At 45.5% G+C, this 24,172-nt stretch overlaps 2 protein-coding genes across 7 annotated transcripts in view; one reads left to right on the top strand and one right to left on the bottom strand.

The window, feature by feature from the left end:
• Positions 1 to 4,605, bottom strand: part of LOC123025221 (lysosomal alpha-glucosidase-like) — a 32,079-nt gene extending 27,474 nt beyond the window's left edge. For 2 of the 3 annotated variants that reach the window (XM_044433763.1, XM_044433768.1), the window contains exon 1: positions 4,551 to 4,585. The gene's annotated coding sequence lies outside the window, so the exon portion shown is untranslated. Of the gene's footprint in view, positions 1 to 4,550 lie in introns of all 3 variants that reach the window. The other variant, XM_044433766.1, reaches the window with a different exon arrangement.
• MAFK (MAF bZIP transcription factor K) overlaps positions 1 to 22,436 on the top strand; it is a 24,002-nt gene extending 1,566 nt beyond the window's left edge. Inside the window, exons 1-3 of one of the 4 annotated variants that reach the window (XM_044433770.1) lie at positions 1,314 to 2,527; positions 13,026 to 13,105; positions 15,534 to 22,436. In XM_044433770.1, coding sequence (XP_044289705.1) covers positions 13,070 to 13,105; positions 15,534 to 15,965 — 468 coding nt within the window. In that variant the 5' untranslated portion in view covers positions 1,314 to 2,527; positions 13,026 to 13,069 and the 3' untranslated portion in view covers positions 15,966 to 22,436. Of the gene's footprint in view, positions 1 to 1,313; positions 2,528 to 7,929; positions 8,314 to 9,256; positions 11,501 to 13,025; positions 13,106 to 15,533 lie in introns of those variants that run through there. The other 3 variants (XM_044433769.1, XM_044433771.1, XM_044433772.1) reach the window with 3 other exon arrangements.
• Positions 22,437 to 24,172: the final 1,736 nt, after the last annotated feature.

Below are 24,172 nucleotides of genomic sequence, written 5' to 3' on the forward strand. Positions count from 1 at the left end.
TGTGTAGGTCACACTTACTGGAATGGGAGAGATTACATATTTGCTTGTCAGAAAGATCAGTGCACTGCTTGCTAAATATCAGCTCTCAAATTGCCCCCTCCGTCTTACATTTTACAGAATACCTGTAAGCACTAATATCTTGATAGCTATTTTGATTATAAAATTCACTTAACATCACTTTGCCCATTTGTTTCATTTGTATCCCTGCCTTACTCCAAGAAGCTCAGATTCTCCTACATACACTTAGCTTCCTGTCACCATTTGCCCCATTTTATCGACACAACCAGCCTGTGCGTTATATCAGGTTGAGAGAACTTGTATTGCAGTGTGGCTATATATGCAAATACTTAATAAGCTACCATTGCTGCAATACATGAACAACTTCTATGTATTTCTCAATGTGCTCTGGTTGGGGCGATAAAACCACAAAAATCATGAGTTATTTTATAAGCCACCTTTTTATAAATATAAATATGTGCAGCGGATAGAGAACATGAAAGGGGGTGAAGGGAAAGCCCCATTAGGTCTCACTTTAGTAAAGTGTTCCCGAATTGGTCAGTTGGAGGTGATTTTTAAGTTATTGCATGCAAGTGACAAAATGGGTGCCTGGTCGTATAAATGTAATTTTTAAGAGTGCATGTATTTATGCTCCTCAGGGCAGAGATCTGCCAAGTTGATATTGCTCTACTGTTAAGTGCTGCGGCTTAATTTGAGCAGCCTAGTGACAACCTTAAAGCCAACATATTTTCCATTCATTGTCATATTATACACATCCATAGGTATCAACAGAACCATTTTCATGAATAGTAGGAGCCAAAAGGCCATGAAATGCAACAGGGACTCTGTATTTTTTAATCATACCACCTAGAATATTAAGATTGATTGGGCCCTAGTCCATGAAAATGTATGCTGCAATAAGGTTTCTAGGGTCACAAGGTTCTTTGTTGTGACCTAACAAACTTATCTCTCTGGAACATACATTGCAAATGTTATATATTCACATGCAGAGTAGTAATTCTGTAAGCAAAGTACACATTTTTCTTGCTACTGTTAGAATTCTCTATCTCTCTTTTGCACACATGCTTCTCTGGGAAAATTCAAGTGTATGAAAAGCCTAATGTGGTTAAGAGCCAGGAAGCCCCTGGTTTCAAATCTAGTCTCAGCCTTGCAGTGAACTCATTGCAGAATTAGTGGCAAGATGTTGCCATTTGAACCTCAGCCTCCCATCATCGGTAATCTAGGGAATAATCCTGCTGACCTGCTTATGGAAGCAAGGCTGAGATGGATGGGTACGTGAATGGCTGTGGAGGGGGGTTGTAAGGGGGTTGCTTTATGGTGGGGCTGTGCACTCTGACATGCATAACCTGTGCTTACCTGCTCTGGGAGTCGTGAGTGGCTGAAAGGGTTTTCACTAGCCAGTGCCTAAGTTCACTGTAGTATTAGAATGAGGCAGAGCTGAGGGAGTTTAGCTTTGGTTTCAAGGACCTGAACCCACACGTGTATTCTGTGCCATGCTGAATGAGTCAGTAGAATGACTCCTGAATAGTCTAGATATAAGATGTCTCTAGGTCATTGTGCTCTTCTCACGTTCAGTAGTAACATGCATGCCTGTCTCATGTATCTCAGCCGGCTGACTTCAAAAAAGTCAGAAGAATGCAATCTAATATCCATGCATCCCATTTGCAGACAGAGCAGACTTCAGACATTTATGAATACATGCAACAGGTCTCTCTGGTGGACAGTTGCTTGAACGGGGCATTGCAGCTCTTATAGCAAAACTAGAGGGAATTTATCCTTCTCCAGATTGTTTAATCTCTGCCATCCTTTAACTCCTGTTAACTTTGGTAATCAGTGATACTTTCACGGCTCTCTGTTGAAATCTTTAACTAGGGAGTGTTGCTTAATCATCTCTTCTCACATGTCATCCATGAGACATCCAAAGATCTCATAAGGCCTTGGATTTCAAAACCGTACAGTTAATACTAGCACAAACTATGCATCCCATTTATATTCTCCTAGTTATACTGGACTATGGTCAAGTATGTAATCAGCCAGAGGCCCAGTCTGGCCCCTGGTATGGCTCTTAAACGTTATTGTAGGATCTCTACAAGGCAAGACACGGGCTTTTAAAGCTTTCTGTGTGGGAAAGGGGTCTGCTAGAGTTCTTATTTTCTGGATCTGCTCTTCTGTGCCCTATGCAAGCTCCATGATATACACAAATGAGAGTAAGCGGGGAAACACACAAGGGAGAACTCTACCAATGCCCCTGTTGTTCTTGCTCGAGAGGGTCGAGTTAATCTTGAGAGTGGGGATGGGATGGGATGATACTACCCCTGCCATTGCTGACAGTCACTGGGAAGCCCCAGGCAAGAAATCCTACCCGTGACAGGTTAGGCAAAGGGGAGGGAGGGATGTCTGGAGGAAATATTAATTGGACATTTCTTCTGTTGCAGGACAATGCCTATAATCATACCCAAACTGTTGGCAGTTGGGGAAACACTGTACTAGCCTGTTCCATTTGCATCAGGTTTGGACAGCTTTGGTGAACAGCTCCCATCAGCTATAGCCAGCTTAGACAATGGTTTGGAATGATGTGTGTTGTATGTCAAAACATCTGGAGGGTCATGAGTTGCACTTCCTCACTTTGCACATTACAAAAAATCATGGTGTTTCTCTGTTAAAGCCTCTAACCCTCGTTTGTGAATGAGATACCAAAGCTTCGGTGCTTTGAAAAATCGGACAAAGTTCAGAAGCTGTGGCATGGTTGAAAGGGATTTGGCCTTGAAACTCTGTTTGTTGTGGCCACTAGGGTCCTGCCATATTCAGAAAAAAAAAAAGGACATTTCTGATTTTGAAAGATCGTGACTCTTAAGAAAAAAATCAACCAGTGAAAAGCAAAAACAAATTAGGAGAGCCAGCATTGCCACCAAATCCTGGGTTTGTAAGAAATTCTATTTTAATTGCAATATGTCTATGCATTTTGACAGTCTACCTTTCAGTGACCCCTGTCCAGGAGTTAAGCAGAAGAGAAAAAGGTTATGCTGTTCTGCCAGGTGAAAGCACTGTTTAGTAGACGGTAGAAAACTTGGGAGGAAGAATCTTCAGTAAATCCTGAAACCTTTTCCTTTAAATCAAGGTTTCCCAGCACTGGGTCACATAAAGTTGGACTACCTGGGGGACCCAGCACTGAGATTCATTTATCTAAATCTCCTTCATCCCCACCCACTGACTGCTGGCTGTAGTCCCTAGGACATCCAGGGACCCAACACTGGGAACTACTGCATAATTAAAAGAGCCAACAAACCTCAACTCTATTATGAATAGAAATGTGCTGTGCTCAGGAAGTTAGAAATCATGGGAATGATGCTCAGAGCGATCCAGATTAGAGGCAATATACAAATGTACACCTGTTGCTGGGAAACTTCGGCAGGATGGTCTGTTGCACACGTCGTGTTGGCAGCTGTTTAGTCACAGTCTGAACAGGAGGCTGGAGCAGATGATCCAGCAGGACCCTTTTAATGTTCTTAACTGAGAGTACTCCATGGTTGGAGGCCGCCTTATACGGTGAGGAGTGATTACAGGGTTGTGGGTGCCTGCGGGATGACCTTGGTCTCGTCAACAGCCTCAGCCTCCCTCTTACAACATGGGGATAAACCTCATAGCTTCACAAAGGCATTGCTAAGCATGGGTCGGGCCTGATACTGCCCAGATATAACTTGCAGCATCCCTGACAGTTAGCCATGCTGGTTGAGTGTATGGGAAGTAGTAGCCCAAACCATCTGGAGGGCGTCACCTTGCCTACCCATTCAAAATATAAACCAACCTGCCAATCTGTCAGACCAAAAGGCTTATGCAGTCCTGCTTCCCACAGTGTCCAGCCTGATGCACTTCAGAAACGCACAAGCAAGCCTTGACTGCAACCTTTCTCTGTTGTGGTTGCTTCCCAGCAAGTAGCATTTAGGGCATGTTGTCCCTGAACAGGGAGGCTTCAGGTAGCCACCATGACAGCCACAGATGAACCTGTCCCCTGCTAAGGACTAAGACAGTGTGAGAAGCTCTAAATACCTCAAAAATGTATCCTATGAATGCTCAAAAACAAGGCAGAGGAACCTCCCTGTTGATAGCTCTGAGAGGCTTCTGATTAAGAGATTAGTTTCCAGTACTGTTCTTTCCCTTTCAAACCAAAAACCAAAGGAAGAAAACTACAGAGGGGAGCGTGTTTGATGACATTTTTAGTAAAAGAGGCCTTTGCAAATCTGAAATTAACACAGCAAGCAAAACCTTTTAAACTATGCAAATAAGAGAGAACCTCTACTCTCTTGATGGCATTTTTGTTTTGTTCTTTTTTTAGCCGTTCTGCTTGTTAGCTTACTGTTTGATCTAGAACTTGCAAGAAGGTAGAGAAGCAAAAATAGAGTATTCCCACTTCTGATAGCCAAAAGTTGTGCATCTTTTTGTTGGATTCTGAAACCCTCTTAGTTTGACGCTGCAGCCCTGCTCAGACTACTAGCCCAGCCAGCCTGTTTTGGTTTAATATTTAATTCATTTACCTTGCTGCTTCTGTACCGGTGGAAACCAGCTTGCTGTGTTTTCTTCCTTCCATGGATAAGATATAATGCAGAGAAGCCCTCCCTCTTGCAGTCACTTCCTAAACATGACGGGCACTTGTTTTACCCAATGGCAGCACACAACCTCAACAGGACTGCAGGCAAGGAATAATTAACCCTGTATTTACCTATAGAGACACTGAATGAGAAACTTGAAATGTTTTTTTTTTAATAGGGGCTTTGTCAGAGTTGGAAAGTTTTGCAGAAGAGTGCATCAGCAAAGCAAGTCTGCTGAGCCGGAGAATGCCTTGTAATATGATTTAGTGTAAAATGGTTTAAAATAAATAACTTAGAAAAGCTCTCAAAAAGACCAACAACTCCTATTATGAGGCCCCACCAATTCTTCTCTCCTTCTACCGCCTTTATGTAGGTTAGACCATAATAAGGCCTTGGAACCTGCATTATTATGTAGCATAATCTCATTCTGATGCTGTTTGTAGGATTTGCACATGGGTTCTTGGTGTGTGGCAGCTTTTGCTGTCTGGGTGGCTGGAGGGGACTGGGAACTGCGTTCCAGGCATTTGGAGAAGGCCGATGCACCAGGATAGTTCTTGCCTTGTGAAATGTTGTCCAGTCCCAGTCCAGCTTCAAGATAAAAAGCTGTAAGGAGTAGGGACAGTAGTGGGTGCGTTGAAGTTGCCCAGTAACAGCATCTGGATACGAGACTGTACAGTCATACACACCTGATCAGTCTTCCCATCTATAGTGGGATGTATTGAATTTTTGTTTAAATCATAACTATTTCTAAATTTCACATGCTTCAGCATCTGTAAACTCGGGCAGATCAGTACCCTGCTTTTGGCAACGTGCCCCTCTAACTGGCAACGCACCAGGAGCCTTTCCCAGGGCAGGCACTGAGGATGGTAGCTCAGTCAGTGCAGGTGTCTCGGCTGAGGGTCCTGAGCTACCCGTTCTGCGTTTCGATCCAGTAGGATTCGTCCTCCAAGAGCTCATTTTACATTTCTCTCTTTGGCTCTGCCAGATTCTGCTTCAAGTGAAGCCTTGCCACCTCAGTTCACCAACTGCAGACCTAGGGCACATTGGAGCAGATTTTGGAGATAACAGGAAATGCACATTCAGCTGACATGGCGTTGTGGTCAGGCCTGATCATTACTCTGCGGATGCACCTTTGGAACATACTTAGGGGTCAATGTAGCTGAATGTTGCAGGAGAAAACTGGTAATGGCGAACCCACTATCCGTCCAGGAAATCAGCCCTCCATTATGGCTTTTGTTGGAGAAAAATCTGTAGACACGTAGGGTCTTTCTAGAGCCGTACCAGTGGCTATTGCCTGGGAAGGTGTCTTGCTTTGGGTGCAAAAGAACCAGGCTTCAGATTTGGAGGCACCTGCGTGAACAGGCAAACAAGAACTGTACTTTTATAGCAACCTTAATTTAGCAATCAAATACTTTGCATGCAGAAAAACTCAAGTTAAATGATTTCAGGCTGGGAAATCCCTCTGCTGAAGGCCCCGGAGATCCACCGCCAATCAGACTAGGCCAGAGGGACAAATGACTGCTGTGTAGATTTGGTTGGGTTACACTGCCTTTATACCTTTCCATTAACTAACGTCTTCTGTGGATGTCTTCCAATCTGTGTTGTGCAATGCATAGATATGCTGCCACCCCGTCATTTGCTGTATCCCCTTAACACAAGCTGTCTGCAGCAACTGTGTAGGCTGCTTAGCAGACCATGGAAGAAATTCTCAGATCCTCATTCAGCCTTCCCCAGAGCTGTGCCTTGGTGGAAACACTTTCACTCTGGTGGCTCCGGTCTCTGTCTGGGTTGGTTTGTTTGTTTTTGCTGCTTGTTCTGATCACGGGAAACTGCCAACAGGAACCTGACCAGCTGGGTGAATTCTCCCAACTGCTTGTTTTTGGAGCAGTAAGCACTGTGACTCACCTGTGTTCCTGATTCTTCCCTGTCCACACATAGACACACACGATGGATTCTTATGCTTCCAGTTTGGTTCTCAAAATTGCCAGTATTAAGCATTGCTTTATTCTCGTTGTGTGAAAGAGGTGTGGCAATGTGGAGATGTGTGAGAGAGGGAATTGGTAGAGTAGAAGAACCACCTGTGAAGGCTAGAGAAGAAGATTCTCCCTATACTCAGCCCTCCTGCAGTGTGTGGAAAATGTCCTTACTTTGTGGGAACTGAGTTGCAAAAGTCTTACGCTGTTGTGGTTCCATTTTTGGTCTTCAGCTGATAGTTTTCAGCTGAACTTTTCAAAATATATACAAAAGTGGAAAACACTGGAGGGTAGCTTACTTTCCTTTAGTAACGAGCAAAGCATGATGACAGTGCAATCCTATGTTCCATGGAGGTTTACTCCCTAATAAGTGTGCTTACTCTCTGTGAGAGAAAATAGAGGCATGCGCTCAGGAATGCCTTTCCCGCTGTGCCAAAATGTTTACAAGGAAAGCAGGGTGGAGGGGTTTTAGCCCAGTTCAGGAGCTTTCCGAGATGATGCAAGGGGCAAGAAAGCAGCCATCTGCCCTGTCCTGAGTTCCCCGAAGGAGAGGTGGAAGGAGATGAATAACTGAGTAAGTGAGCAGCCAATCCATTGTGAGCTCAGTGTTTGAGGTGAGGATTTCCATCTCTTGCATTGCATCCCAGTGAGTGCAGTCCAGCTAATTGAGATCCACCGAGAACCAAGCCAGACTTTCTCTACATATCTGTGCTTTTGGCTCCAGTGTTTGGCAGGGGTGATTGTCACTGTGGCGGTTGGTAACTGTCAGGGAACAACTGGTCTGGCCGGTCATCTGGCCTCATGAGTCAGCTAGCAGAATAAGTTGGTTTGCTTTTTAAACAGAAGTCAACCACATTGTGTCTGCTTCCTGTGTGTTCTTGAATAGTGTAAACCATGTGCAAGCATTAATGAGCAGGTGGGCACTCTCTGGTCCCAGTGGATTTTTCCAAAAAAGAAAAAAAAAGCCAACTAAGGGGGCAAAGGGAAAGTAGACAACTCAGCATTTACTGGTCCTGCGCCTTTCTTCCTTCTTCTCTGGGAGTGCTGGGCCAGCTTTTCCATCAACCAGTGGGTGTACAGTGGTTAGTACTTTGAAGTTTTCCTATCCCGGATCAAAAGCCATTTTGTCTCTGCTGGTGGGATGTGGCCAGAGGTTTGCCTCCACTCCCTCCCTCCTTTTGTTGTTGTTTTTTTAACTTCCCCTTTCTGGTAGAACTCTGCCAAGTACAGCAAGACTCCAGTGTATCCCTCTCCTTTTAGGGATTGGGGTGGGGTGGGGAGGGGAGGAAGGAGGAGGGAGGGAAGATGGGAGGAGAAGAAGGAAGTGTTTCTGGTTCTGTGGGAATGTGAGCTTTCTCCCACTCTGTAAACAGCTGGTGACTCATTGCATAGCTATGGCAGTGAAGGGATGCATGGCCTAAGGCATGCTCTGTGTGCCTGCGCGTGCGTGCATGTACATACACACGGATAGGGAGGGGAACTGCAGCTTGTTTCCTTCATGCCACATTCCACTCTGCTTCCTTGATTTTCTCGCTGAAAAGATTCCAAGAGAGCAACCCGAGGCTCTTGATTCCATGTCTTTGCTACCTACACAGTCTATCTTCTGCAAAGAAACTGCTGGACTAGTGAGAAGAAAGCTTCTTCCGGGGGTCCATGGCAAAGTCCAAACATGAGGGCAGGAGAAGAGAGCGGTAAAGGCAAGAGTGAGGGCCTGGGAAGGGTTCCACAAGTCCAAGGTAATGTGTTGGGCTCTTCTCCAGCTTGCTTAGGCAGGCTGCAGTATTCTCTGCAGCCCCGCCCTGCCTTATCTTACTTCCCACTATGTGGCTTGCTTGTGACTCATGCCCTCTCTGGCTCTGTACCTCTGATCTTGGCTGCCCCCAGCTCTTCTGCTTTCTTAAACCTGGCCTGCCCAGCTCTCCTCCTGCATATCTGTATGGTGCCACCCCACTGACTCTTTCCACAAGGCCAGCTCTTCTGTTTGGCAGAGTGAGGCGGCTGCCCAAGTGGCAGATTCCAGGAGTCAGGGAGTGGCTGGGGAGTCACTGGGATACTGAAGCCCTGCATGCCGTGTGACCACCATCTTGGCATTTGCCTCGGACAGCAGAGAGTCTCTCACTTGCCCTGCCTTTTTGTCTTTCTCATCTTTGAAACGAACCTTTGCAGTGCCGGCTTCGTTAAACCAGTAGCTCCCCTCCAAAGATGAAATGGAGTCTGGGTCAATGTGACTGCCTTTCCTTGTGTAGGTCCACTGCCATGTGTCCCTTCCTTCCAAGTGTGAAGTTTAGGACACTGCAGAATCCTCTGTTGTATTACCGTTATTTCTATAGCACAATCAGAACATCTTTCTCAGGTAAAATATAGAGAACAGCCTCCTGCAGTGCCCTGACACTTGTAGAGCCTTTGCACTGCCACATATTTTCTGATTTTCTTCCCCCCGTTGCCTTCTGCGTTATGACTGTTTTTGTGCCAGAGTTGCTCCTTCTCCAACAAGTGTCCTCTGTCTGCTTTCCCTGATCTCCTTCTTACAAAGATTAGCAGATGAAGTCAAGTACAGAGTACCTGCATGCATTTGGCCAGTGCTACAGTTGTACTGCTGTCTTCTCTGCAAGCTTTAAACATTGAACAAAGGTGAGAATGCTGGGAGATGAGCCTCGTTTTTAAAAGACAGGTGTGGTCCAGGCTCTTAAAGGAGCCTTCCTGTTTAGTGCCAAGCGTGTTGCTGCAGCTGCTTAGCAGTGAGAGGAATGCATTCTGTTCGTGCTCAGGTGGAACGTCATTGTATTACCTTATGGGCACAAGGGTCATGGGCACAGATGGGGAGTGCTATTCAATAGGAGTGGCTTGAGGAGAAGAGGCTGGACCACAAGATGACCAGTGGCCACAAGAGGGTTTTTTCCTGCTTCTTTCAAAGGAGCAACAGCTTCTTCGTGCCTTCAGTTTTATGCACATACCACATGATGCTTAACGGCGTTGATCATCACAAGTCAAGCAAGGCGTTCAGGCTGAGCCAGCCCCTTTCCCCCACATGCCTTCCATTCAGGTTCTCTCCCTGCTTCCACCCATCTCTGCCCCTTTCCTTTTCCTCCCCCAAGAGTGTCCTGGAATGAATGAGTTTGTTGACTCTCCTTCCATCCTCCCAATGCTTTTGCACAAAGATGACCTGGAGTCATGATTTGCTTTTGGGCTTCTCTTGTTTCTATGGTTACCGTCTCGGGGTTGGCTACTTTCCCAAGGTCACCATGGCAACTATCGGAAGGGAATCATGCTTGGGATGCTTTGGCTGGGTATCTTTTCTTTTTTCCCCCTTTTTTGTGAATGATTAGAATGTGTGACACGATGTAGACGTGGATGGAGACAAGTTTTTTCTTCTCCTCCTTGGGTCTCGGGGTGGCAGAGGGAGGAGGAGACGCTCTGGCCAGACAGTCCTGCCGTTTCATGTGTCTGGCACTGCAGCCTCCCTGAGACTGTGGTGCTTAGGCGCAACAGCCTTTCGTGTTCAGCCCCTCGGTTCTTGTGGCCCAGGCTGGCAGGGGAAAGGAAGCTGCTGTGATGTCACAGCTGCATTGCCCTCTGTTTCAGTGGTAGGTACGTGGCTCTTTGACAGCTGCTCCAACTGTGTCATCCGCGCGGTGTGATGCAGGTGAAGGCTCTGCACTGAGGTCTAGACAGGCAGACCGTCTCCTGTGCTGCTTTAAAGGGGTGTAGTTTTAAGTGTACCTGAGGTGAGAGTGAAGGGCAGCTGTCCTCAGCAGAGAGATGGGAGGGGGAAAGGGCATTGCTGTCGTGTCACATCTCCACATTGCTGAGAAGACGAGAGGGCCCTTAGGGTGAGAGGACCTTTACCAAGTGAGAAAGACATTGCATTTTTTCTCTTGCAACCTGTTCATTCTTGTTTTGCCATCTTGTCATTTGTGCGGCATCGGTCTTTCTTCTTTAAAAGGCATGCCTTCTTTTAAAATGTGGGCAATGGTGGGCAGGAGGGGTTGAGAATATAGAGGTTTGTACACTTTTCTAAATGGCTGCTTTAAATCTTCTTGTAGGGTCAGAGATAAAGAACAGGAGGCTATGTCCAGTTGTTTTTGGTGAGCTTTCTGCAGGGTGGTGATGCAGAATTAAAAGTTAGGCTGTTGTTTGGCTTCTGCTTGTGTCTGTGTTCAAACCATATCCCCAGATTTCTGCTATTGGAATAAATCTGTGCAAATTTCTAAGATAATATTTGCATGCTTTTTAAAAACTGCAAATATAAGATAAAGCAACCAGCTTCATTTGTTAAGATCGGGGAAGGAAAAATAGGTTTTATGGAACATAATGGGAAAAACAGAACTGAGACAGGGAAGCAACAGTCTGAATTCAGAAATCCCATGTCTCAAATCAGTTGTTTGGGGTTCAGGGATGATTCAATTTGCTGTCAAGACATTTTAGTGACATGCTTGTTAACAGTCACTAGTAAAATTTACTTTTATGCTCTAAAGTTGTTATTGGCCTGTGTGGACACAAGGGTGTTGCAGGGAAGGAGTATGAAGGTTGGGGTATGTGAAACCATGAGCTGGGACTCTAACTGCCACAGTCCTTTCTCTCTCCTGCCACAGCATCACTCTTATTTCTTACCAAGTATGGATTGAACCGACCTGCCTTTTTGTTCTTGAGTGAATGCTGCTTAGCTTATCTGCAAGCCTTTCCTGGCCTAACCAGTGAGAATGTCGCCCATATTTCCTTCGGTCTCCTAGCCATTCAGAATTGCCCCAAAGCTTGGTGCTGAGCACATGCTTTGCAAATAGAAGAATTCAAGTTCACTCCCTGCTGTCTCTACCTAAAATGGACCCCGCTAGGAGGGCTGAGAAAGACCAGCCCTCGCCCATCGCCCATCAGTAGTCCAGAGAGATCAAGTGTCTGATCTACTGAGCTAGAGAGAGAACAGAGGTTTGTGTGTGTGCCAGGTGGCTTCTTCATGTGTTCCTTCATGTGTTTGATCAGAATTTAACCTGCTAGAAGTGTGTGCTGCCAAGTTGCTCTGCTAGTTCTCAAGGGTTTGCAGAAACTCTCAGATTCTGTAATTTGTAGCCCAGTGACGACAAAGCAGTTTGCTGGGTGAAGTGGGCAAATGGAAAACATGAGTTGAACAGAGATGTTACACCCCTGCTGTCTGAATGCAAGTTCTCAGAACCACTCGCCCCTCAGTACTTTTTTAAAATGAGCTTGAAGATTTAATTCCAGGCCTTGGCAAATGTCCCAAACCTGCGAACCAGGGATGGCTGCATGGGGTCACTGGGGATAGGGAAGGTCCTCTGTGGCCTGCGAGAGCCTACGCCTAGGTAAGATCAAAATAATGGACCTGTGAGCTGCAGGTGGCACACACAGGAACAGGCATCTTGGTGCCTTAGTGCTTCCTCTGACCTTGCTTCTGTAAATCCAGCTCTTACATTTAAAAGAGGTGGTTTTATTGAGTCACCCATTTTTCATTTCAAGGCTGTAGTTGTCATTAAGGGACCGTGAAGAATCCTGAGGGAGCCTAGGCAGAGTTCTGAGAGGGGCAGATGCCACAAGCCAAGCCTTCCTTCTCTCACCAAGAACTGGTAGAGAACACTGCAGAATAATCTTGCTGATTATTCTGTGCTCCTGTTGGTCCTGACAGGAACTGAGTTCCTGGAAGTGCTCAGACTTGCAACCTGGGGGGTATCTGTCAGGTATTCAGACTGTATTGACACCCCCTACTCCCTGGCTCTGATCAATGCTGGAAGGAAACTAGCCACACCAAAGCCCCCCTCTATGTCAGTAGGTCAGAGCAAACCAGATAGTTCTCTTTGATACACAGGGTTCCCAAGTAAGACTTCCTTCCTGGTCTGAGCAACTGACAGCCTTCTCTGCTGTCTTACTGTTAGCTACAGACCACTACCTGCATTCTGTCCTAACTCAGCAGGATCTGGCTCAGCCCTTCTCCAACAAGGCCTTGCTATCCCTGCCTGAACTGGGAAGAAAGGATCCCAGGAAGAACCCCTGCATTGTTCTTGCAATGTTTCCTAGCCTGTGGCTTTAGTATCAGGCCTTGGATAAAGCTGCTCTTTATGCCTCTCCTAGTACCACTTTTGATTATTGACCCAGTTTGCAGATCCTTATACATGTAGAATATAGTCTCCTTGGGTGTAGGTATGCATTGCTGCTGTCTTGAGGACCAAGTGGTTAGTGAGCAGGGTTATGTGTTTGCTGAAATGATGTACATTTAGAAGAATGGGGGAAGAGTTCAAAAAATTGAGAAGTGTCATCTCAAATAGACATTACATAGAAAGGAGAGGTGATCTTCTTTGAATCTAAATATAGCATATGGGTAGGAGAAATGTCCTCTTTTGAATGTCTTTTCTGAATGTGTTTCCTTTCTCTAAGCCTGCACAATATTTTAACTTGTTGCCACTTTCTTTTCTTTCTCCCATTTTCTTCCCTTCCCTTCCAGTTGCAATTTCTGAGCAGTTCTGTCCAGGAGACTGTGCCCAGGTTATGACGACTAATCCAAAGCCGAACAAAGCATTAAAGGTAAGTTGACAAAGTTTAGTTTACTTGAAGAAAAAGCACAGTGTGACCTGCAAAAATATCTTGCAGTGTGGTATTTCTGCTCAGGATCCCAGCTACCACCTTCCATCCTGTTACCACCTCCCCACAGCTGGTTAGCATCCTGTGGCCCTTGAGCACGAGAAATCATCTTTAGGTTGTTCCTCTCCCCCTGCTTTTCTGCCTGGGTGGTAGTAGTAGTAGTTGCTTCTGCTGCTGTTCTTCTTACACATACCTCAAGGTTTCTCCAAGCCTGCGGCTACCTCCCTCTGGTGAGCGGGTGCTGGTGTTTTGGCCATGTAAGCAATCACACTCGAAGCCAGAGCGTCAAAAATATAAAGAATAGTGGTGGCTGAATGGACTCACCATGGACTGAAGCTTTCACCCAGTTGTGAGTTTCCAGAGGCTTCTGGCTCAGTGCTCTTGGCAGTAAAATGCTGGGCTAGACCAGCCTCATAAATCTATCCATAAATGTTACAGCCTGCTGTGCAGCTAGTAGCCTATTAACTTCTTAGTCTAATTTAAAAGTTTGACTTTTACCTAATGGACTGGTGAAGAAGAGAGGGATCGCTCTGGTCTCTCTTCCCCGCTGCCCTGCCCCATGGACAGGTCACTAAACTTTCATGATGAAGAGTTGGCTAACTTGCCTGTAATATTTTCTCAGTGCCTGTGGTGAGAGTCTAGTGCTTCAATAAAAGGCTGGATTAGATAGACCCCGGTCTAACCCAACAAGTTACTTGTTTCACGTTCTCTAATGATGGTGGATCTTCTCAATTATTGCCTTCATTGTCATGATTCTTGCCTGGCTGCTCAGAGGTGATGCAGCTTTACTTGCCTTCAGAAGATAGTTTAGCATTAAAAAAAAGATACCTGCAATGTGGGATCGGAGATTCTGTATCTGTAAGCTCTAGTTTTCTCACACTCGTGACATCACAAGTACGAGCCCATAGTACTGTGCTCGTCACACTCATAGAATGCCTCAAAAGTCAGGTTCAGTCCTCCCACATTCAATTAAAAGGATTTCAGGTTGTGAGCTAGAAGATTTCCAAGAGATTGCCTGATTTCCAAGAGAGCTGCCGACAACTGAATCAACAGGTTCAGGTTACATGGATTCGGCCTGAGTCTACACAGGACCATTTCATATGCTTAAGTCTGTTAACAGATTTCCTGGATGTCCTGATATGGCCACGAATTTCTCTGTATCATCATCTGAACCATTTCCCTTTTCATTCCATGAGGAAGAGGGACACGGGAAACCCCTCCTGTATAACATCCTGAGGTTGATGTGACTTCTGGAGAGGAAGGAAAGAGCTACTCCACTGCTTCCTGGCCTTCAGCTAGTATTAGACTGCAGTGCTACAGTGGGAAGCAAAATGGCCAAGCTTTCGGCCCATGCATGTATTATGACTTGTGCTCTGAAGAGTACAGCGTAAATTTGCAGTTTTTCTAAGACTGGGCATTTAACTGGTCAAAAGAAATTTGCTCAGTTGGCTAGTCATATTTTAATTAAAAACTCTCAAATAATGGCCAAGCATTTTTAAAGCAATGACTTCATTAGTACAGCAGAAAAGATACTTTAACATTGGCAGGCTTGCTACTTATGGTAATTACAAGAACAACTTGGACAGTTAACTTGTGAAATAATAAAATCGACTAGTTTTCTAAAAATGTAGTAGATGGATGTAACTTTGCAGTATTAGGTAAGGATTTTGGAAATGTGAACGCTATACCAAACAGTGGCTCAGTGGAAGGAACCAGATGCAGATTGGTGGCCTGGAGGCTCAATCAATTTCCTACTGCTCTCCATGAGCCATACCATGTATATGTGCAAAGCAGTGCCTGAATATATGCCTGATCAGGGATTCTAATACAAAACTCTCAAAGTGGCCAGTAAAGCTGCTAACGGCCTGGGCAAAGGATAATCAGTCAATATCCTATGAAATTATGCAGGAAAAGAACACTGGGGCTTAGAGATAAGCGATCTATAAAGGCTTGCCCAAGCAGAGACTTTCATTTTACTTGCAATTTTCCTTGCTGTTAGAGATCTGGACCCCTTGCCAGCCTGCTACAAAGAAACCCTGGCACCTGCAAGTATTTCTAATGTGCTCTCTAGCCACTCTAGCAAATCTTCATATGGAAAAAGTTTCATATGCAATACTCTAGATCATATCCAAGGCAGCACCTTGAATTGGAGTGAGAAACCAGTGAAGATACATTCTTCTTGACTGATCTTTGTCAAAAGGGTGCAGCCTTCCTTTGAACTGTGAGATTTCCAGCCTTCAAGGGCAGTCCCACGTAAGCCCATGGCAGTAGTACCTGGACATTGCCAAGGTGGGGACAGCAGTGATAGAGAATGGCAAGGCTGTATGCTGGTTTGCACCCCCCATTACCTCTGTGCCGTTGGTGTCTGCAGGTCAAGGAGGAGTCAGGAGAGAACGCCCCGGTGCTAAGCGATGATGAACTCGTGTCGATGTCTGTGCGGGAGCTGAACCAGCACTTGAGGGGTCTCACGAAAGAAGAGGTCATCCGCTTGAAGCAGCGGCGGCGCACACTCAAGAACCGGGGCTACGCCGCCAGCTGCCGTATCAAGCGTGTGACACAGAAGGAGGAGCTGGAGAGGCAGCGGGTGGAGCTGCAGCAGGAGGTGGAGAAACTCGCCCGGGAAAACAGCAGCATGAAGCTGGAGCTGGACGCCCTGCGCTCCAAGTATGAAGCGCTGCAAACCTTTGCCCGCACAGTCGCCCGGGGTCCCATCACCCCAACCAAAGTGGCTACCACTAGTGTCATCACTATCGTGAAATCAGCAGAAATATCCGGCTCGGTTCCATTTTCAGCAGCATCCTAGTGTCCGTGGTGGGAGAACTAGCAGCCTTTTTGGAAGGGAAGGTGGGAGCCTACTTCCATTTCACAGCCTGCCTTTCTGTAGAATCAAAAGTCCATTTTTCCAAGACCACCAAGTGGACTCTTCCAAAGGAAAACATAACTGGCTGTTCCGCTGTGCGACTTGAGTCCTGTGAGTCTTTTGTGGCCAACATTGGATTCCATACCTAGTAGTATGAGTTGCTCAAAGGGTCTTGCACAGCTCTTCCTCATAGCCTAAGTCATAGGCAGCTCCCCAGCTGGGGGAAGACACTAGAGAATGCGCTGGAATGTTTTTGAATGAAACCGAACAACCCGGAAATGGATGATCAGAATTGCTTGCTGTGGTGTATGAATGATTGAATGAATGAAGAAAACAGCATCTTCCTCCCTTCAAAAATAAGAATCAGGAGAAGAAGAATGTCCTGTCACGGCCACCTTTCTATCCATCACAGAGATATAAAGCAGCTTGAGCAGAGAGTTCATCAGAATGTCGTGGGGTCGGGTCAGGTCTCTTCTCTCCACTTACAGAAAGGCTTCATGGGTGAATCCCTTGTTTACCAGTTGATGTGACTGTTTTTCCACCCCTTCCCTCATGTTTCCCCGGTGCCATGAGGCCTAGCAAAATGGAACAACATCTACAATGCAAAAATGTTAGCTGCTTTCCCATTATGTGCCTGTGAATTGGTTGTCTTTTTTATTTAGTGTTGTTGGTCCAGTAACTCTCTCATAATAACAGCTTTTTAATCCAAGTCCCATAGTGCTGCGGGGAAGAAAAAATGGGAAGCAATTAAGAAAAGCATGGGATTTGTGTGTGTTGGTGGGGTGGGAAGATGTTGTGAAAAAAAAAACTAGAAAAGGAACTGGTACAGTAGGGATTGGTGCTCTCAGGAGCTAGAAATCCTGCAAGAGAAGGGAAAAAGATGCAAATAAGCCACAGAAACAACACATAACCTTAGATCTATAATCTTTCTGACTTTGATGGTGCTTTTTTATGGTATTCTTTAACATCAAGAGGTAATGCATGGCAAACATGAGAGGGCAGTGAAAACAAAACAATTTTCTTTGGTAGATTGGTTTGTAGTTACGGGTCCAAATATCTCCAAGGACATGTGGTCCTAAAGATACTCTAAAAACTCTGTAGGGCATATGCATTATGCAAAGGAATGCTCAAGGTTTAAAAGTTGGGATTATTTGAGCAAAGTTGGTTGGGATATGTGTTTGCAGTTTGGATTGGCTTAGTACTAAGTAGGAGAGGCAGTTGGAAGCAGGGAGGGGTGGAAACCTCCATGTGTATGTATGTGAAGGATGCAGATGACAGAAAGCATAGCCATGTGTCTTGAACTGTTCCAGGCTAAGTAGGGTTATTCTTGTGGAGGAGGATGAAGAAAGCAGAATATTGTGGACTCCTCTGTTTAAGGAATAGAGGAGTGGCTGATGGCCAAAGCTACTTTGTAAATGAGGTTCTTTAAAATGTCAGCAAGGTGAAGGTAGAAAGGGAGAGCAGGTTTAAGGTTAAATGGAATTTTGTGCAAGTCACCTCTTTGCTTATTCCCACTTTAAATAGGACCCTGAGAGAGAGTTCTGCTTGCTCATTTTTTCTCCAAGTTATGATCCTTCGGAGGGGCTCAATCGCTAATGTAATATTTAATGTTTTCAGTGCTTCCCCACAGAAGATAACTCCCCACACAAGCACCCCCAGTAAGCATGCCAGAGGAAAAGCTATCCTAATTTTTTCCTTCACTCGCTCCTAGTAACCAGCATTTGATAAATATCAGTAACAACATCTTCATTACAAACAGAAGCCACACATGGCAGAACACTGTTTTACATGAAGAAGCATTCTGACACCCAGTGTCTCACCTGCAACATCTGTTGGGGTCCCTCTCTTCTGCGCAAGAGAGCAGCAGCAGGACCAATGGTGGGCGCGGGCCGGGCTGTCTCGATGCTCCCTCATATAATATACTCCCCTGGGTATGACGTGGGTTTGAGGTCAAGATGCTGTTTTCTAGATGCTGGTTACCACAGCAGGGTGATATTTTAGTGATGGTGGTGTGAAGCTCTGAGTATGTGCCCACATAGCTGGCATCAGTGAGGGGACTAGGTCCCTGTCCCATCCTTGGTTGCAAGTGTGCCTCCACAGGGGTAAATTGGGAGCAGTCGTCTGCCCGATCCATGGTTGCTCGGTTGCCCACCATTGGTGGTGAGTGGAGGCCATACTTCCTCAATGGGGTCGGTGACGTGTGGTCTAGCACCAGAGGAGGTTGGGCGAATGTAGATTTATACTTGGATACTTTTTGTAGTGGAAAATATCTCATGTCATCTAATAGTTTTAGCTTCCTATGCCAGTGCCAGATCACATGTATACTCTTAACAAGCGTTAATAAAATCGATGGTTACAGTCTTGTAACAACCATGGGGGACGCCCCCACCCCCAACAGTAATCTATGCGAGACTTAAATTAATCCCAGACTACTGCTTTGGTGGCTTATTGTTGAGTCATGATTAACTCATTTGTACTTGTAACCTTCTAGAAGGCAAGTTAATGTTCTGTGTTTACCTGTGCTGCTTTTGACTCCCTCAGCTGAAGTTGAGGAAGAAGAAAAAAAAGAGATTATATATTACTATTATCTCCTTTTAGATGTATTTTGGAAAATCTTGGGACCTCTGCAAGCTTCTTGAGTTCTTACAGCAGAGAAAGGATTTAGAATCCTTGCACTGTTAGGGCTTTAATATAACAAATAGAAATGGCCAGTGTGGATTTAAGGATGCCTGAGCACTTCGTGTATGTCACTGTCACCCCAGGATTCATTCTCAAGCAGGAAACTTGGTTCTGGCTCCACAGTCCAGGACCATCTCATAGCTGAAACTCTGAAAATGAAGGGGTAGAATTAATCTTAGTTTCATAGAAAGGAAAGACTTGGAGTTTCTAACTCCAAGCTTAAAGCTGCCATATCTAGGGAAGAAATGCATCACTAACAGGAGGAACTACTCTACCCATCCCATTGTTCTGCTGCCTTCCTCATCTGCCTGTCCTTGACTGCTCTGCAGATGGTAACATCTGATTAGTGAGTAGCCTGCAGCACTCAAACCCTCTAAGTATGGAACTCGGAGTTTTCTCATCTCAAAGTTAGATGTGCAACACGTTCAGTCAACGTGAAGAAAGGAATTTACCATTTTTGAGTGGTGCTTGCTTGCAACTGAGGCATAGACAAATAATAGCTGGTTTTAAAATATTTAAAAACTGATAGACATCTTGATGACTGTAGCTGTATCGAAATCCTATTTGTGACCCGTGAAGCTAGGATTTCACCCTAAGGGTTTGTATACACAGTGTGTTTGACCCATTGCTTGCTGTTTCATGGCATGTAAACCATCAAATAGTTGCTGCAGAATTCCTGCTGGGGAACTGCTGGGAGCCAAACCTGTCAGCTGTGCTTAGAGCCCTTCTTAGTAGGTAGCCCATGTCCATGTTGGACCTTCCCCATATTGGACATTGCCACTTCTCTGCTGTGTTCCTTTCACCTCCTCCCCAGCAGCTGCCAACACCCCAACCTCCGCTGCCACGTTCCTTTAAGCTACCACAATGGATGGATGAATGTCCTGAGGAAACGCGTAAGCCACTCATGCTGTCATGCCCATAGCATCAGGACAAGCCATGTCACTTGATGGGCCTGGCACAGCAAGCTGAAAAGGTAGGGTTGGTTTTCCCCACCACTTGACCAGCACTCTGCTAGGGAGAATTTCTCCTAAGGCAGGCAGTAATCCTTTGCAGGGTAACTGTGCCTTCTCTCAGTAGTTAACTTGAGAACCAAGAGTAGCTTCTGTTGGGTAAACCACAACCAAGCAAAAAAACTGGGACTGTGTATCTTTACAGTTCAATCAGGAGCAAGAGGCCTAAGGCATAATTAAAGCTGTTGATACCATAGTCATGGTAGGTAATCCATATTGGATATCAATATAAGGACCACATGAAAATATTTGAGAGATACACGTATAGATACAGATATATATAGATATATAAATATATAATAAATGCATAATTATATACATTTTATCGTACAGATTTTTTTGTAAAGGATACTGGGTCTTTTCAGTGTGATATTGTCAGTTTTCTTATTTAATAGTGTGTGTGTGTGTGTGTGTGTGTATATATATAAATATATGCATGCCTGTTTCTGGCAGGGTTGGAGAAGGTGCAAAAAAAGCTGATTAGTTCTCCGACGATGCCCAGAGGAGTCAAAAAGACATGCAGTTATTGATGGAAAGAGTCTGAAAACTTTTGCCATAGTTGTCATTCATCTTGGCTTGTTTGGATGCCGGGGCAGAAGCCAGTATTACCCAGCCGATGCAGCCTCCTTTCAGGGGCACAGACAGTGGGGAGCCTTGCAAAAGTCCCACTCCCTCCCTCGAATAATGGGAGTTGCAGGAGAGCTGTGTGGCTTGTGTCATACGCCACCCGAGGAGCACTTGTTTGTGCAACCGTTCTTCCACATGCAGATAGCTCTTGCTTTAGGGATGCCGCCCACCTTACATAATTCACATAGGAGGCACATGATTGTGAGCAATGATGTGTGCGAACTACCACCTATGGTGATTGCACATGTGGGTTTGCGGATGGGTGTATGCATACATTTGGAGTGTAAGGGTTACTACGCTACAAAATGCCCATCGTGTACTCTCTAATAAGGCTTCACCCATCCTCCTTCACCTCGCCCTCCGGTTCGTTTCTTCATCCCTTTGTTCTTGGTTTTGTTTTCAGATGGCAAGCAAAGAGAACCAGCACGTGTTGGCTTCTCATAGGCCATGCCATGGGGGAGCTCCTTTCTAGCTCTTGCTTGTTTTCAGTGAGGCTTTCAAGAGAACTCCCCGGTGGATGGTGTCTCCTTTAAAGAGGCCCTGGAATAGCCCCTGGGGTGGCCCTACTGTCCCACACTGGGTTCACGTCACGAGGGCCTAATCATCTGGGCCTTTCTGCCATGTTTGGCACTTCTCGGCCTGCTCAGCTCTCGGAGTGTGGTGGGGGTTCAGGCGTGCGTGTGCATGCCTAACGCACTGTGACGCCTGCGTTAGATATGCCTTGCCAACAGGGCTTCCAGTGCCAGTTCTGCTTTTCACTGAGATTTTTTCGTGGGCTCCACATTCACCTTCAGTCTCAATATGTGTAAGAGGCACAGGTGAAAGGGCTAAACAGAAGTATCCAAAGATAAATGGTAATCCATGGGTAGTCAGTTGACTACCTGCAAGGAGATTTTGGGTACGGGTCCAACAGCTAACCGGTTGGATTGCCCTGGTCTCTGCTGCTGTTTGACTGGGCCAAGAGAAAATTTGCTTTGGCAAAAATTGAGCATAGCATAATGACTATTCTACAATATTCAAGCTACTGAGACTGATGGCGTTCTGGATTTAATAGACTGACTGTTGTGGTGGAGGCTAATTTTGAATGAACCCTGTTGGGGGGATAGGAGCTCTTTGCAGGTAATAATGCTAGAACATTAGGGAAAGAACCTTTCCAAAGATTGCTAAATCTTTCTCCCTTGTATGTTAATGATACTACATGCAGGGAGGTGTGTGTGTGTGTGTGTATGCATACACACACAGGGGAGCATTTAAAAAGCCCTCCCACCAGTGGTTCAGTCTCAAATTCTACTTCATCAGCTTACCATTTCGATCCACGTAATGCATTGAATGGCTCTTAGATATGTCAAAGTGATAAACCAAATTACTGATGATTGCATGGGGAAAAGCATGTGTGGAAGGCACTGAAAAAATAGGTAGAGCAGCCAGGCATGGGGGTTTATTCATGGGAAAAGTGCAAAAGGAGTTTGGGTTACCGGTGGGTCCACAGAGCTCAAAAAATTAGCCCCCTACTCCCCAAAAATTCACCTAGGGTGCAATCTTACCCATTTTAGACAGAAAAAAGATTTCAAATCCCAGCATGCCCCAACGAGTCATAGGAGTTTGTGGGCTTTCTTCTGTCTGAACATGTGTGGGATTGTGCCTTCAAGCTTTATGACTACTTGATTTTAATATTTAAGGAAAGAAGCCTTTTTAAGTGTGGATTCCTCCCCCACAACCTTTAATACATGCTTTGGTGGGCTAGAGCGTGTTTCCATGGATGGCAGATCCTATTGCTTCTCTTCCCCATCCCTAAAAACTTAGACAAATCTGCTGTGTTTTTTTTTTTAATCACTTGTCCATTGTATCCTCTGTGGTTTACTCAATTTGATTTCATTTCAATATTTATTTTTGTGCTGCTTTTTATTATGGAATAAATTATTGATATATCAAGTAATGTGAGTGGCTGTTCTGTCAGGTGTGTACACTGTGTGTGCGTGTGTCCAATCTTTTTTTCTTTTGACAAACACAATGTTAATTTATTGCTGTAAATTTTAAGCCGCAATGACGCGTTTGTTTTGTACCTTTCCAATAAAGCTTTTTCTGGTTTCAGATCCAACTTGGTCTATGATCAGTGTGTTCAGAGCTTGAGTTCTTAAGATGCTTTCCCATGCACTTTTTCATAGACAAGACAGGGTTGGTTGCTCATGAACAAAACCTGGCTGCCAGCAGGCTTCCATCCCTTCTCTAGCCAAAATTTCAGCTGGCAGCATTGGTCCATTTGAGAGGGCCAAGAGGACAGAATCAGAACCCACAGTACCTGTTACTATGACCCACTAAACTCACTGGGAGGCATTAGCAAGTGTTCCAAATTTCAGAGCAGATGTTAACAAAAATGGGGGATGGAGTGGAGATCGGCAGAAGAAGTGGAGTGGTAAGAAAGCCAAGAGGGTTGCAGACTCATAACCGCCTTGGGATGGACTGCAGGAGCTGCTGTGCATATTTAATTAGGCCATGCTAGGTAAAAAGTAGGATCTTGGTTGCTGTGAGGATTGCTAGGGCAGAGAAATCATTGTGGCACTCTCCTTCCCTCGCACGCACACACTCGTTCAAACCAGCAGTTACCTGTCACTAGTGCTAAGTGGAAGATACAAACTCCTCGTGAGTTCAAAAGTAATGTGAGAACCCTTAAGCTTCAGCTCCTCTTTAAGGAAAGGAAACACACCAAAAACCTGTTGGATTTATTTGCAAGAAAGGAAACCCTCTTGCATAAGATTAGAGCTTGATGTCCTTTCATTCAATGGATGAACAGCAGTTTCAGGACAAGGCGAAACACTGCTTCGCACAATGCGGAGTTCAGTTGGGGGAGCTACTCTGCTGCCAGAGGCAACGTCCGGACTGTTTGCAAAGAAGGTTGTGAGAGAGGACAGAGGACTGGCCCAGCTGCCACAATGGCTCGGAAAGACTGGCATGTTCAGAAACACTGTGCCACAACAGAAACAGTTGGGAAGCGTATGCAGGGGCAGGCAAGTGCCTTCAGGCCCTACCTTTGGTCTTCAGGGATGGACAACAGGATGGTGAATGGAGCCCCCACATCTTCGCTTGGGAGATCCAGGAAGTGGCACTAAGGGACCACCTGTTCAGCCCAGTCTGAATTTCACCCCACTCCTGCAGGTATTAAGTGCAGAGAGAGAGAAAGGTAGCATGCATGGCTGTGCTTTCTCCCCAACATGCTACTCGGGTGCACAGAGCTGAGGTCAGCTTTGGGTGGGGAGATTAGATCCAGACAGAGCAAGGCAGGAGGAGAGGTTAAACTTGCTTTGGTGCTACCATGCCTCCAGTCTTTGAAGAAGGCATCTGTTTTGGCCCCAAGAGTGTACAACCTGCAAGCCAGGATAGCCTTATTCCAACTCCTTGTCAAGATCACATTCGCCTCCAGGAGCGGTGGCTTTTCTCAGGCTATTCAGACAAATTCGGTCTCCCAAGAACTCGTGTCATTCTGAAATGAAACACAGGCTCTGTCTTCCAGTGTACGTAGAAAAGGCTGATGGGAGATGGAGATCAATTGGGCAGTGCCAGGACCAAGTGCTGAGTCGTTAAATGGCAACTACCTGCAATCTGGGCCAGTCTGATCTTCCCTTTTTGGTGCCTGGAAGAAAATAGTATAAGCTTTCTTGCTGGGCTTAAGCCTAAAAATCCCCATTACCCCATAATTACTCCTCATCTGAAATAGTAATTGCACTCTTGCATCACTAAATAGTTCTTCAGCCCATTGTAAGCTAGGCTTGGTTAGAAGCTCCTGCTTGAAACTTTCTTCAGTCCAAAAGCCCAGCACTGGCCCAAATCCTGGCCTAC

The sequence above is a fragment of the Varanus komodoensis genome, unplaced genomic scaffold (genome assembly GCF_004798865.1).
Source record: "Varanus komodoensis strain SLA01 unplaced genomic scaffold, ASM479886v1 scaffold26, whole genome shotgun sequence".
Lineage (NCBI taxonomy): Eukaryota > Metazoa > Chordata > Lepidosauria > Squamata > Varanidae > Varanus > Varanus komodoensis.